At 44.3% G+C, this 13,061-nt stretch overlaps 1 protein-coding gene across 1 annotated transcript in view; it reads right to left on the bottom strand.

Annotated features, from left to right (window-relative positions):
* Positions 1–344: 344 nt before the first annotated feature.
* Positions 345–13,061, bottom strand: part of DOCK3 (dedicator of cytokinesis 3) — a gene marked incomplete at its 5' end in the record, with an annotated part of 177,954 nt that continues 165,237 nt past the window's right edge. Inside the window, 6 exons of the mRNA XM_010140114.1 lie at positions 345–851; positions 1,302–1,384; positions 5,456–5,543; positions 6,497–6,615; positions 12,137–12,218; positions 12,778–12,913. Coding sequence (XP_010138416.1) covers positions 345–851; positions 1,302–1,384; positions 5,456–5,543; positions 6,497–6,615; positions 12,137–12,218; positions 12,778–12,913 — 1,015 coding nt within the window. The remainder of the gene's footprint in view (positions 852–1,301; positions 1,385–5,455; positions 5,544–6,496; positions 6,616–12,136; positions 12,219–12,777; positions 12,914–13,061) is intronic.

Genomic DNA, 13,061 nt, shown 5'->3' with positions numbered 1-13,061 from the left:
CAGTTTCAAAATCAACTTGCCACATTCCTCCCTTTTTCCCTCTCCGCTTAAAATTGTATTTTTCATCTTCTGCAAGTCATACGGCTTGTGTGCCATATGATGGGGTTAAGAAACTGCAGAAGGAATAAACTGTCCACTGCGCAGAAAGTTAAAAATAACGGAAAGGTGTAAAAAGAAATTAAAAAGGAAAGCAGCAACCTCCCATGCTGGCCCAATTGCTTTCGTGGGCTCCGGACATAAGCTTGCGGCAGTAGAAAATTGGTTTGCTGTTCTCCGAGTCCTTCTCTCTGCACTTTGCAGTCAGACCTGGAAGGACGATGCAAGCTGCTCACCAGGAGTTGTCCCTACTGCTCACTGATGCCATGCTCCCATGCTACCCTGGCCTGCTCTTCCTTTCCACTGCTCACTGGCTGGGACACTTTACGATGCAAAGGGCGGTGTTTGTCATCATCTTCAATTATCATCCCCTCCTCATTCTCCATGTTTGGCAGCCGGGAGTGGTAAGGTTTGGGGGGTAGAGCAGGAGGGTCCATGGTGTCCTGAGGAATGACTCCAGATGGAGCAGAGTGGCTTCGGCATGGCTGGGATTTGAGCGACTCCAGGACATCAGGCTCAGAGAGGCTGTACCTGACAGGGAGGTAGGGTGTCTCTAGATCTTCATCAGTGTTCCAGGCCTGGCTGGGGACAGAATCCATGGTGTCTGTGCGAGGAGGTGGTTCAGAAGAATGTCCAAAATTGCTTTCGCTCAAGGAAGAGACACCACTGCTGGCACTACCAGATAAGGTGGAGTTACTTCCATCTAGGCCAGACTGTGGACTGGTGGGTGATGCAGGGATAGGATGAAGAGGGGACTGTTCGGAGAAAAACAAAACCAGGTTAAAATTGACCAAGGAGGCAATGCTGGGGCATTCCACATTTCAGCTTTTCTGTTCAAAACATTCATGATTATTGGTTTGTATGTGTGCTCATATGGAAGCATGTCTTGTGGGCAGACAAGGGCACGTACCACTCCCAGGGCTGTTAAAGAAACAGCTGAGGTGACAATCAGGGTGCCTGAAATCACAGCATATAATGTGAGGAAGGGAAGCGGAAGGGCCTGCAACACACACACGTTATTTCTATGGAATTCAACTGTGGAATAGGTTATGAGCATCCAGTGGATTTTCTTGTGTAAGTTACTAGTGTGTTAAAAATAAGTGTTTCTGTATTCAAAAGCTGCTTGGTGGGAGTGGAGGGGGATTCCTTCAGGAACCTACTGTTTTCATTTTACGTCCCTCTCTGCTCTGCCACTTCCTTTTTACCTTGCGCAACGTTCGTGCAGGCAGTGCTGGAGGAGCATCACTGAGCTGGTGGTGGAAGGCATCAAAGTGCAGCGAGTAGTGTCCTGGAATGAGACAAGGATCAGAAATGCAGACTTGTGCTGCCTCACTGCAGCGAAGAGCTGGGGTTTCAGACCATAATGCCAGGTAACAGCTCCAAATGCAGGTAACTTGACTCCAACCTAGGGCTTCTTTTCTGAGAGCTACTGTGGAGTGCATCTGTCACACACCAAGTGCTAATGAGAAGTTAAAAGTGCAGTGATAGACTTCCACCTGCCCCTGTTATCAAGGATCTCATGGCAAGGCAACAGGCTCATAAACAATGAACATTTGAAGTTTCATTTAATAGCTTTGTAACCTTAAATTACTACTGAAGATGGTCGCTGGCAAGAAGCCAGGCCAAGCTTCACCACTCACATCTAATTCTAGTCCCAAAATATGTGCAAGTCCATATGACTAAGGACTGCAAAACATGTAAAGATTTTGAAAAAGCAAATCAAGACCTTTGTCCAGTGCTAACCTAGCAGACCAGGAAAGACTTCAGGTTTGTGTTTCTGATTGTTTTTTAAGGGGGTTGGAAAGGCTAAGGTCAGCTCTCAGATGGTCTAGATTTATCTGTGCATGACCACAGGCATGGTGCAGCAGGCCTACTGGGTGTTTCCTTACCATGGGGCAGGCTTCGGGGAGGCACTGGTGGGGCCAAGATGCTCCCAACGTGGGCAGACAGGAATGGCAGGGCCTCTCGGGTTCCGCTGTCTAGGCTCCAGCTACTGGGTGCTGCTGGCACAGCTGAAGGATTGAAACAGATTTAACTCGGGTAACAGGACAGGGGGTGTGAGGCCAGGAGGACTGGCTTTCCGGTGTGCTTGTCAGCATTAGAGAGACAGACTGTAGGACCTGGTGAACAGCAGGGTTGAGGGTATACAAAGGCACCGTCTAGTCTACAGTCTGTTAAGTTCACAGGTTGCTTAGTTAAGGAAGCGAGAGTTAGGTGATCGTAGTGTTAGTCTGCTTGTCTCCCCTCCATGACCCCTTGGTTCATTCCTAGCAAATGTGAAGAGCAGCAGAACTCTGCTAGGGTGTTTTTTACGAACCAGTGAGTAAGTAAAAATGAAATCTCACTGATGGAACAGCAGCTAGATCTCAGCTGTGAGCTGTCCTGCTTGGCGGTAAATGATGACAGAGCAGAAGAGACCTTGTGGCTGAACCCTCGTGAACACAGGAAGGGCTGTTGCTGCACTAGAGAGGCAAAGAGAAGACTGAAGAAAGGACATGAGGGAAATGACCCTCAGCCTCTTACAGAAGAAATCATGACTTTAAAGCCCCAAGTTACTCAGTTACAGAGCTGATCAAGAATTTTGATCACAAGAGACAGCAGTTGGGACTCCTTGTATTACAGTATCACCTGAAGAGATCAAGTCTTGGTTATCAGCAAGTATGGAGAGAGGAAGCATTTAACAGATACCGAGTATGATCTTCGTTAATTTGAGGTTTTTTGTAGACATAAAAGCTGCTGCTTTTTAACATGAACATTTTTCAAGATTTTGAGAACTGACAACCTTAAACGTTATTAAAATGCACCTTCCTTTCCTCCAAACACACTGCAAGACTTGATTTATTCTGAGAAGACAGACATGAAGTAATTCTATGTTTATTTAAAAACAAATAAGCAATTTTTTTCAGATTGGCAAAGAAAATAAAAAAGGAAAACAAAGTAATTCAGTGAGTCTACAAAGAAAACTGAGATAAAAAGAGCTTTTTCAATCTTCGGTTTGGAGAATGGAAGCCTGGAGAAATAAACATGGAGTTTGACATCTGAAGAGGATTTTTCCTTAATTAAAATGCCTACAGCCATTTTTGGTGCATTTCTTTTCTAAAATCACTTTTGGAAGGTTTCTTTCTTGGTTGGGTTTTTTTTCTCTCCTTAGTTCATAAGTTAGCATGAACACAGGCTCCCCAAGTCATGAGACAGAACAAAACTCATAAAAATATAAAAGTAAAAGTTATTTGTAAAGGGACGCCCTCAAACTGAGGAAGTCGTACAAAGAGGCACTAAGACTCTTGAGAGAGAACGGGTTCCAGCCAAGGGCTGCATTTCACCACCAGTACTGTGGCATCGGGTGAGTTTTCTGGCAACCCTGTACCCATGCCAGAGCGCTGTCATTGGCACTGCTGCAACTGGCGTTAGCAGGCCAAAACAGAGGGACAAGATCATACCCCTGCAGGCAGGCGCGTCTCTCCTGCGGTACGCTGGCATCAAGGGAAAAGGGCAGCACACAACCTGGTTTGCTTGGCCTGTAAAATGATTGTTGTGCTTGCGTGTTTTTGTTTGTTTGGTTTTTTTTAAACGCTGAGATGCAGTAGAAGAATGTGAGGAAGAGAACATGGTTCCCCAGGGCATAATCTGTTTACACGTTCTCAGTGTTCCCTCATTCACAGCCTTCTGAGTATGCAGGAGTGCTAGAAATCATGCTAAGGTCAGATGATTTTGGGGAGTGGCTGCTGCCTGTTAAAACCACTGTTTTATCCAAAACGCTTCAGGGAGGAACGTAACCAGGGAGCTCCTAGTGCTCTGTCCTGGCCCATCTCTCTCTCTCTCTGCAATAACTGCATTCAGTGGCTCGGTGGCCAAGTTTAATTAGCAGGGAAGCTGCATGTGAACCGTTCTGCCCTGGGCGACTGATGTCACCCTGCTGTCAATGAGAATTACCGAGCAGAGCTCCTGACATGGCAAGGAAGGGGGTGGGTAAATTCATGGGGCATCACTGTTAACAAAAACCAAGGCAGATGGCACCCTGACTTAAAAAGAATGATGAGGGGTCAGGGGCTGCAAAAAATGCTTGTAACTGCATTTATGCTACCCTGGGGGCTGAAGAGCTGGGACTGCCATCCCCCATCCCTGAGCATCATCTGTCTCTTTTGTGACAGGGGAGTCTGAGGGGACTCTCATCCCGACATCTTTGCGCTGTATACTACCCTCTTACATGGTATTGCCCACAAATACAAATTCAAGTATTTTTCCTAGACAGGTAATAAATATTTATCTACCTTCCTTTTCCAGATTTTTCTCCTGTCCAGTATAAAAATCTCACCAGCTCTGTCATATATTCAAACAAAGAAGCTAAGATGGAGCTTTTAATCCTTCTCCCCCTAGTCTTAACTCTGTTGTCATCATTCGTTACTGTCATCAAGTCATCATTCTGCCCTTTATGCACAACTGTATCTTGGCTTTTGGTTCCAATCTGGACTGCTCTGTAGTGCATTCTGAGTTATTAGAAATTCTAAAAATTTGGATTTTTTTGTTTTTGTCTAGAAGATACGATTCAGTTCAGGCACAGTTACTGAGATGAAAACACTGGTAGAAGTCTGATGGAGTGCATTATGTCGGTCAGACTAGATTGTGATGGTCTTTCCTGGCCTTAAAAATCTTTTCAGATACTGTTTTTTCCCAGCCATACACTTGACTGCTGCTTGCTTAGGCAGCCTCCTTGTCTCAGATTTTGACTCATTAATTTTGCCCCCTCTTTTGCTTTTTTCAGAATGCTGCCTTTCAGATAATTTGTTGAGCCCATCGCTTTGCCCATGGCACCCCTTTTGCAAGCTGCTCCTTTTCTTTTACAACAAAAACTCTCTTCTTCCATGTTTCTTTCCTGCAAGGGCTATGCCTATTTTTTTTCAAGGCAGTGAGTTAAAAACCCATAAATTTGTAATGATAAACTTAAACTACCTCAGAGAGGGATTACAAGAACTGTTAGTATTCTGAAGACTAAACGCCTGTTAAAAAGGCGGTATCTCTCAGCACTTAAAAATACAGTCTAAATCTTGCACTCGTCTTTCAGGTAACTTCTTATGTGCTGCTTTGGAAGTTTTGCTTGATAAAGGCTGCCAGATTTGTTTCAGTAACAAAATGCTGAACTCGGAAAGCTTTCTGAGGGTTGTGCAACTCCACCCTTCTATGAATGATCTGAAAAGACTCTAGGTTGGCAGAAGGCCCAGTTAATTAAACTGTTAATTAAAAAAAAACATGAGAGAATGCATTCTGCAAGGCGATGTAGAAGCCCGTTTGTTACTCGCTGTCGCGTGACCAGAGCAGTAGTATTTTAGGAAGCGTGCATGCTAACTCAGAACAAGAGTACCTTTCTCAGCCACGGACAGGTTGGGATCGCTGCACGGTTTGCAGGGGCCAATCATTTGCTGCATCAAGGCGCGCTGGAAATTTGGAGGCTAAGGGAGAAGAAAGTTAGCAAATAAAAACAACAACAATAATAAAAAGTCACAGACCAGCTGGTGCAGAACCCTGTGGCTTTCTTTTAAGCAAAGACAGTTTAACTAAAAAATTCATGGGAACCTTAAGCTGAGTCTACACTAGCAGCACTGCAGTGCAACACGAGTGGATCTCTGGAGCGCAACAGTGCTGAGGACCCACAGTTCATGCTGCCCTGTGTTCTCTGCAGGAGTTACTTCAGACCAGCTCTAGCCTGGTCTTGTGCCCGTATCAGCTGGAATGCATCACGTGCCCTTCCGGAGCCTACCTTTTGCTTTGGCCTCATCTGAAAGAACTGGATTTGCATGCACCAAGGCAGTTCTCTGATGTGACCTGAAGCGCAATGAGTGGGCACGATTGGGAGATTCCCTTCAAAAGCGCATGCCAGGGCCAGGTTAAAATGCTTACATGTAGGCACACTCTGAACTTGTGGATTTGTCCAGAGAAAGTAGTAGATATGGGCACAGATTGTTTGCAGACCCTGTATGAGTATGTAATTTCAGCCTTTGTTATTACCGGTTTTTGATACCTCTGGAATCACCATAAAGCTATTTACAGTCAGCTTTGAGGCTAGACTGCAGGGTGGCCATGGTTCTACAAGAACCAATAAAATGGTGTTACTACTTGCAGTGGACCAGGACTCGTAGGGTAAAGCCGGGAAGGAAGAAGAGTCCATTTTCATGGGGCCTACCTGCAATTCTAACAGTCACTGCAGTTTGTATCACTTGACTACCAAAATGGATGCCTCTGGGGGCGATTAATACGAAAAGTTCTGTGTTGCTTCTGAAAATGATCCTAAGTAGGTTGTGCTTTCCAAAAATAAAAAGAGAAGCTTTAAGGTGTTCAAAGATAGTAAAAATAAAGTCACAGCTTCAGGTGGTTGAACTGACATAGAAGAAATTAGATCTTCTACCTGTCCGTTTTCCATGATAGCTGCGGGATACATGGCGCTGCTAGGTCGGTCCCGATGGGCTGGCAGCAACATCATCATCTCCCGAGAGTGGCGGTACTTATCTGGTAGAGAGGGAGAGCCTGTAAACAAGTGAGAACAATCACGTACACATGACAAACAACAGCCATGTCTCTGCATGCCCAGTGATCTAGTCCTCCTTCGCCATTTGTTCAGACGGATGATCTCAAAGGACTCAAGAGAACATGGTGCCGAGCCCACTAAGCAGCTAACTGTTGGTGGGGTGCATAGCACGAGGATGAAATAAGAACTGGCTTGTTATATACAATTAAGGACATACCACATACAGTGTATGAGATGTAAGTGTCCCTAGTTGTATGTTGTAAAGTGCTTCCTCTTCAGACAAACACACACTACAGGCATCTGTGTGGGATCATCTGCGGCTGTGCTGTACAGTGCCTAGCGCTCCCTCGCCCTTTAGTATTGGAGAGTTATAGAAATGCCATAAAATTGTATGTTTTAGGACTGAATGTGGAAGAAAAGGATAAAAGCTTGAGATAGATACACCATTCAGTTAAAGCAGGAAGCTACCTCATTCCTCAGTTGTAGTAGAGAGTCTGAGGTATGGCCATTCAGCTAGGGGTACCTTGTTTAGCTTCCTCTTTGGTAAAGCAAAGCAAACCCCAATAATTAACAATTTTCTATAAATGCTGGTGGCTCTTTGCTCACAATGCTGCTGGGTAGTGTATGATGACTACTGAGCATGCTGGTATGCTGAGCCGTTTTATGGCCACAGGACATTTACCAGTGCTTACAGTTATATAGTAGGACTATGCTTAACTATTAGTGCTCTGTATAGTTGTCAGTTTAGATACTGTAAACAGCTTCCTGGTGTGTGGAATTATCTGGGACTCATCCTTCAAGACGACTGCCACACAACCATATGCCTTCTGACAGCTGACAATGGGTTTGCTGGAAGAATGGTTCTCATTAGTGACTTCCTCCAGGCTGACGCTACTGATACACGCACCCGTTGGGATGCATGGCGTTAGGCAGGAATTGGTGCTCTGAAGCTGCTGGAGTGAGCTTGAACTTGCACTGATTATTTAACTGCGTCACAAACACGCACTTAACAGATGGCAGCACACAGCGCATTACAGAGCCATGCCGGCTTTTGGGGAATACATGCCCCCTTTTGCAAACTTTCCACAACCACGCACGTTACCTGAACAGCACTCCAACGTATGAGCACAGGCATTGGTGCTGGTTAATGCAGCTTTTACCCCAGCGAAAGCAAACATGCAGTTTTGGGGACTGATATTCAGCACACAGTGGAAGGAACAATGTGTCCAGCAGAATGCAGGATAAGGTCCTACAATTGCAACAATTCCATCAGGGGTGGCAGGTTCCAGATTAATCTACGCCCCCACCCCGACATGAACAGCCGCAGAGTATCTGCATTCTAGTTCCGAACTCATTTTCTCCCCAGACATAAAACAGAAACGTCATTGAACAACATTATTTGCTCTGACATACAACATCAGCTTGGAAAACACAGTGTTAACGCTTTATGCTGAGTCTCTTTTACTCACACATCACAGATAGTCCTGTTTCTGCATGGCAGATGGGAGGATGCTGAACTTTTAGGTGTGCCCAGAACTACATCACAGCACAACCTACACCGTGAACTTTCCCCTTTAATTTATATTGTCATCCTTGTTCTTTTGTATCCAAGATGCAAAGCACCTCTATGTGCCTTCTGTTCAGTTGGGATTATGGTTTCCACAGACCTTGCACTGTGTGACCTGAAAAATCCCACATGTGCTACAGATAGTGGCAGAGTCCAGTTTACAGACAGCTCTGCCGTTTGGCACCCGGCACTTGTAAGTAACTGCAGCTGTGAAGACTCGAACAGATTACGCCGAGTATCCAGTCTGCAGACAAAATAAAGTACTGACACCTATGAACTGTGGGACACAAGGAGTGGCTATAACTGAAGCTTTTATCAATAATCAGGTTTGCTTCCTGGGACAGGTAGAGAGCACAAGCACCATGGCTCCTTTCGGGGACTGGCAAAACTTACAAAACAAAAAGTCAAAAAAAGCCTTTTTAAGCTTCCAGAGCAGCCAGTGGCCATGTGAAACACTGCAGCGTGTATCAGGACTTACTCCGTTTAGCTTGTAGCTTGGTTGGAGCAAGCTACAAGCTTGCAGCACTGTCTGTACTATTAATGAGAAAGGAAAGCCTGTGCTGAAGTCAGAGGTAGTTTTTCTTTTTGAATTATGAAATATTAATCCACTTGTGATAAGTATTTTTTAAGGAATAAATCAGACAGTTAATGCAGTTAAACTACAGACTCAGTGAATCTTTTCTCCTAATTCATCATTTTCATTACTGTTACAAAAACAGTTCACTCCTGCACCAAATCATAACTTTTTTTGCTTTAAGAGGGAAGTTTTTAATGTAGTGTTTTAATGTGAAGTGCTGAAAAGGACCCATCTTAAAAAAGGGGCTGTGTTGAGAAGCATTATGGCTGCCTTAACAGGCGAATCATTAAGTGTCAAGTGGGAGCTGCTTTTAGAGTCCCAACCATATTTTAAATGAAATTACTGAAAAAAGGCTAACCCACTCCTAGCTCTTTCAGGCCTTTTTGCATTACAATTTGTGCTTAATGACCACCAGCTTCCACAATCATTTACCGCCAGTGAGGTTAGAGCAGCGCCTCATGAGTCACCTCAAATGAAGCCAAAGCCAACTGCATCTCTTATGGATCCCCCGTACAACAGTGCTGCTTCCTTGACAGGGCAAGAAGCTGCACAAGGGTCAAGCCAGGTGAAAACCAAACCATACAGACTTGGTATTCTGAAAAATCGAGTAACCAGTAATTCTTTATCGTTAGCACAGAATTAGAAAATGCTTACTGTATTCTGATTACAGTTCTATTTACAACTTGTGCTCTGACTTGCGTGTATTGTAATGAGCATGAGGTTTGCCGCTTTAATCTGCTCTTTAGTGACATCAAATCATTGATCTGCTGTCTGAATGACTATCTTTTGAAAGTTTTTCTGAATTAACGGCTTTATTATTTTCTTTGGACAAGCCAAATAATTTGCTTGTGTTGCTGTTTTAAACATCATGAAAAAGTCATTTTTTTGGAAGTATGATGTAAATTCATGCTGGGTTCTTAATACAAATGGCCATGGCTTCCTTTGGTCGCTAATCATAAAGATGTCCCTTCTCCTCAGGAGAGTGCTAGTAGCTGAGCTCCAGAAAGGACTCTGCAGCTGAACCGAGAGGGTGGTGTAATTATCTGGATAATGAGAGAGGGGTTTTTCACCTCTACATTAACATTTGAGTCAGTGAGAGAAGCATTTAAACATCTGAGATTTAAACCCTAGAGATCCTAGGTAACCATGCTCCGGCTAAAGCCTCAGGTGACACAGATGCTAAGCTGATAAATTTAGGCAGCCTGTACAAAATCAATTGCTGTCCTTTGTGTACTTCCCCTCTGAAAAGTGGTTAGTGGTTAACGGCAGCATCATGACTATCGTAGCTTTGTTGGCAGTCTCAGCAGAAAGGCCAAGGATTGGATGGGTCATGGTGACTGAACTATCCTCTCACCTCTAGAGGTGGTCCCTCCAGGACAGAGATGAGGCACATGGGTGTGGGCACCGTGGGGAAGCTTGCACGGCTGCCGCCCATGCTGTATCTGTTCTGTGGGTAAATAGAGGGCTTCAGCCTCCAGTGTTGTCAATCCAGCACCTTTCACCAGCACTAAATTAAAAAGAATATAAATAAATACCAAAAAAAAGGATAGAGGTGCACTGGCAGAGCTGCACACGTAACGTTTGTGAAGTACCTTTGCTCCAGCCAGCGATACTGGTCTCTCATTTTCACAAGCATCAAATTCATCCAATTCAAAAACAAAACAAAAGGAAAAATCACCAAGGAGAAAACCAAAGCTGTATTACCACAGTGGAACTTAAGCGTAAGGGCTTTTCTCATTAGGAACAACTCCATCCCAGACAGCGGTGTTGTAACAACCAGGCTAGTGACTTGTGCACTGTGAACACAGAGAGCTCCTGGACTGCACTACAAGTGAATCCCGTCATCAGTGGGTAACGTCTAAGCGCTGTGCTCACCTAACTCAGAAATGAACACCACTAGCAAAGAAGAAACGTTCTATCATCGGCTATCAAAACATGTTAGCAAGAGAAAAATAGAACAGATACATGTACTGAAGTATTTTTCTAAATAATTTCTTCTTGTTTCCTCATTTGTGGTCATTTACACTGTCCAGCTCTCATCTCTGGGAGGTGCTGTTGGCTCATGCATCACTTTGGTGTTTAAGCAACAGCAAAGAATACAGTACAGAGGGAAGTCGGTGATGCAGTGAAGTTCATGAAGCTCATAAAGACTGTCACAGCCTGTCACTGGCAGCGCTGGACTTTTAAAGCAGAAAGTAGCCTGAAACAGTATAAGCACCAAAACCCCTCGGATCCCCCCAAAGATCAGACCTCACATGCTGGCTGAGGCACATCCATTTACATTCCTGTTACACCGGTTTCCTCTGGTTACTTCACTGTTTGAATTGTCGTTATTTTCCTGCCAGCCTTTGGTAATCAGTGAAGCTATTTGCCTTCATTTGGAGATGTCCACTTTTCACCTTCCTACTCCATCTGATCCCTCAGTTAAATTACTTTGATGCATCTGTGTCATAACAACAGCCAGGCAATTAAGATTTTACTGCGAGACTGAGCAAAAAAGTCCCGAGCTGGGACCTTTCTCTATATCCTCTGTCCGTAAGGAGACATACAATTCTCCTTCATGGGAAAAAGGGGTAAGACTTAAATATCTCTATCTCTGACTGTATCCCGGATTCCTTTGTCAGGCTCCTGTGAAAAGAGGTGTAGAAATTTGTGAACCTGCAACTGAGAATCCAAAATGAGAGCAAAAAAACCCCCTTCAATAGAAGTTACTGAATTCAGAAAATTGCACAGAGTGGTTTTGCTTCAGCTCTGAGGCTTGGGAAGAAAATTATTAGCACTATCCAGAGCAGCTACTGGAACAGCAAAAGCATTATGTGTACCCCTAGAGTCTGTTTTTACATTCTTCCTTTCTTCCACCATTTCCCAGCAGGGAAGCCCTTCTTGAACTTCAGTACTTAAAATTCCCATCTTACAGCATTCATCGCATACATGTGCTTTTGTATGCATACATTTCTGCTAAACTGCCTCCAGTCTTCTTTGTGCCATAATTGCATTAAACATGTAAAATGATTTTTTAGCCTTTGTCCTCATGTTCTCTCTTAAGTACTGTCCCAAGGACCATTGTTTTCCTCTACACTGCCTGCCACTATTTTGTGGCGGAACAATAGAAATCGCTATGAAACTCAACTGCCTGAAACCAGTGTATATTAGAGACACAGTCCAAATACTGCTGAAAAAAATTACTAAATCCGTACCTGGAGAATGAAAAACATTTTTAAAGAAATAATTTTTGAAGAGGCATTTAGAGCTCCAAAAGAGAAACACCGTCTATTTCAATGTAGACTGTCTTTCACCAGGAAGTCAACAAGGTTGCCAAGTTTAGGTGACAACTGAAGGTCCAGTTAACCCTTCATTTGGGTCCATCCATTCTTACCTCGAGCACTGGAAGGGGCAGAGTTAATCATCTGGGACGGTGCCGAGTGAGTAGAGCTCAGGCTTGAGGTGGAAGGGCTAGCCTGGGACAAGGACAAAACAGAGACATTGGTGACTGAGCCTTGGTACCTGGAGTTAGGGTTCTCTGCAGGAGGCAGAGAAATCATCAAGAGAGAACTGAGGGGATCAGCGCATTAGGTATTTACCTGTCTCAGATCACCCAGCGCAGCCTCTGGCTGGAAACAGCTTCAGCGCAGGCCACTATTAATTGCCACTCAGGACTGCGGGACTCATTTCACCCTCCCACAAACCACAAGCAAAACTAACAGCAGATGTGGAACAGCTCAGATAAATAACATGCCGACTAAAATAACTTTCTGAAAGCAACAGTATGATCTTGGACCACAGCATCAGCTTTCACCATACAAATCCAGAAGATTTCTTCCCACAGTAAACCCAGCCGAATTACTCTGTCATTTATCTTGAATAATGTTAGATTCTACCTATTGGGTTCTTTGAGAAAAGTATCACGGGACAGATCCAAGCATGTGCATAGGTGAGACGTGTCCTCCTCCTAAGCACGACCCTGCAGTGCATGTTCAGTGCTGTGTAATGACCACTCCTGGCTGCGTGGAGCTGTACCTGCATGTGGAACATGTCCTCGGAATTCTCCCCCACGGAACTGTCCGTTAGGATAACCAGGTTTCCTGTTTCACTGGAGGTGTGGGATGACAGAGAGGACGATGAGTGTCGGACTGAACCAAGCAAGTTCAGGGGGCTGGAATAAAAACAGAGACAGAATAAGCATGTAATTATTTTTCGAACCTGTGTTTTAATTTGAGAAGCCTGATTTTTTCCAAGCTAGTAAGTCCCTACAGATACCTTCTATTTCAGGTCACCTCTGGATGTCAAACACTTTTGAAAAA

The sequence above is a fragment of the Buceros rhinoceros genome, unplaced genomic scaffold (genome assembly GCF_000710305.1).
Source record: "Buceros rhinoceros silvestris isolate BGI_N320 unplaced genomic scaffold, ASM71030v1 scaffold3347, whole genome shotgun sequence".
Taxonomy (NCBI): Eukaryota; Metazoa; Chordata; class Aves; order Bucerotiformes; family Bucerotidae; genus Buceros; species Buceros rhinoceros.
The sequence above is the reverse complement of the archived record's forward strand: the minus strand, read 5'-3'. Positions and strand labels throughout refer to the sequence as shown.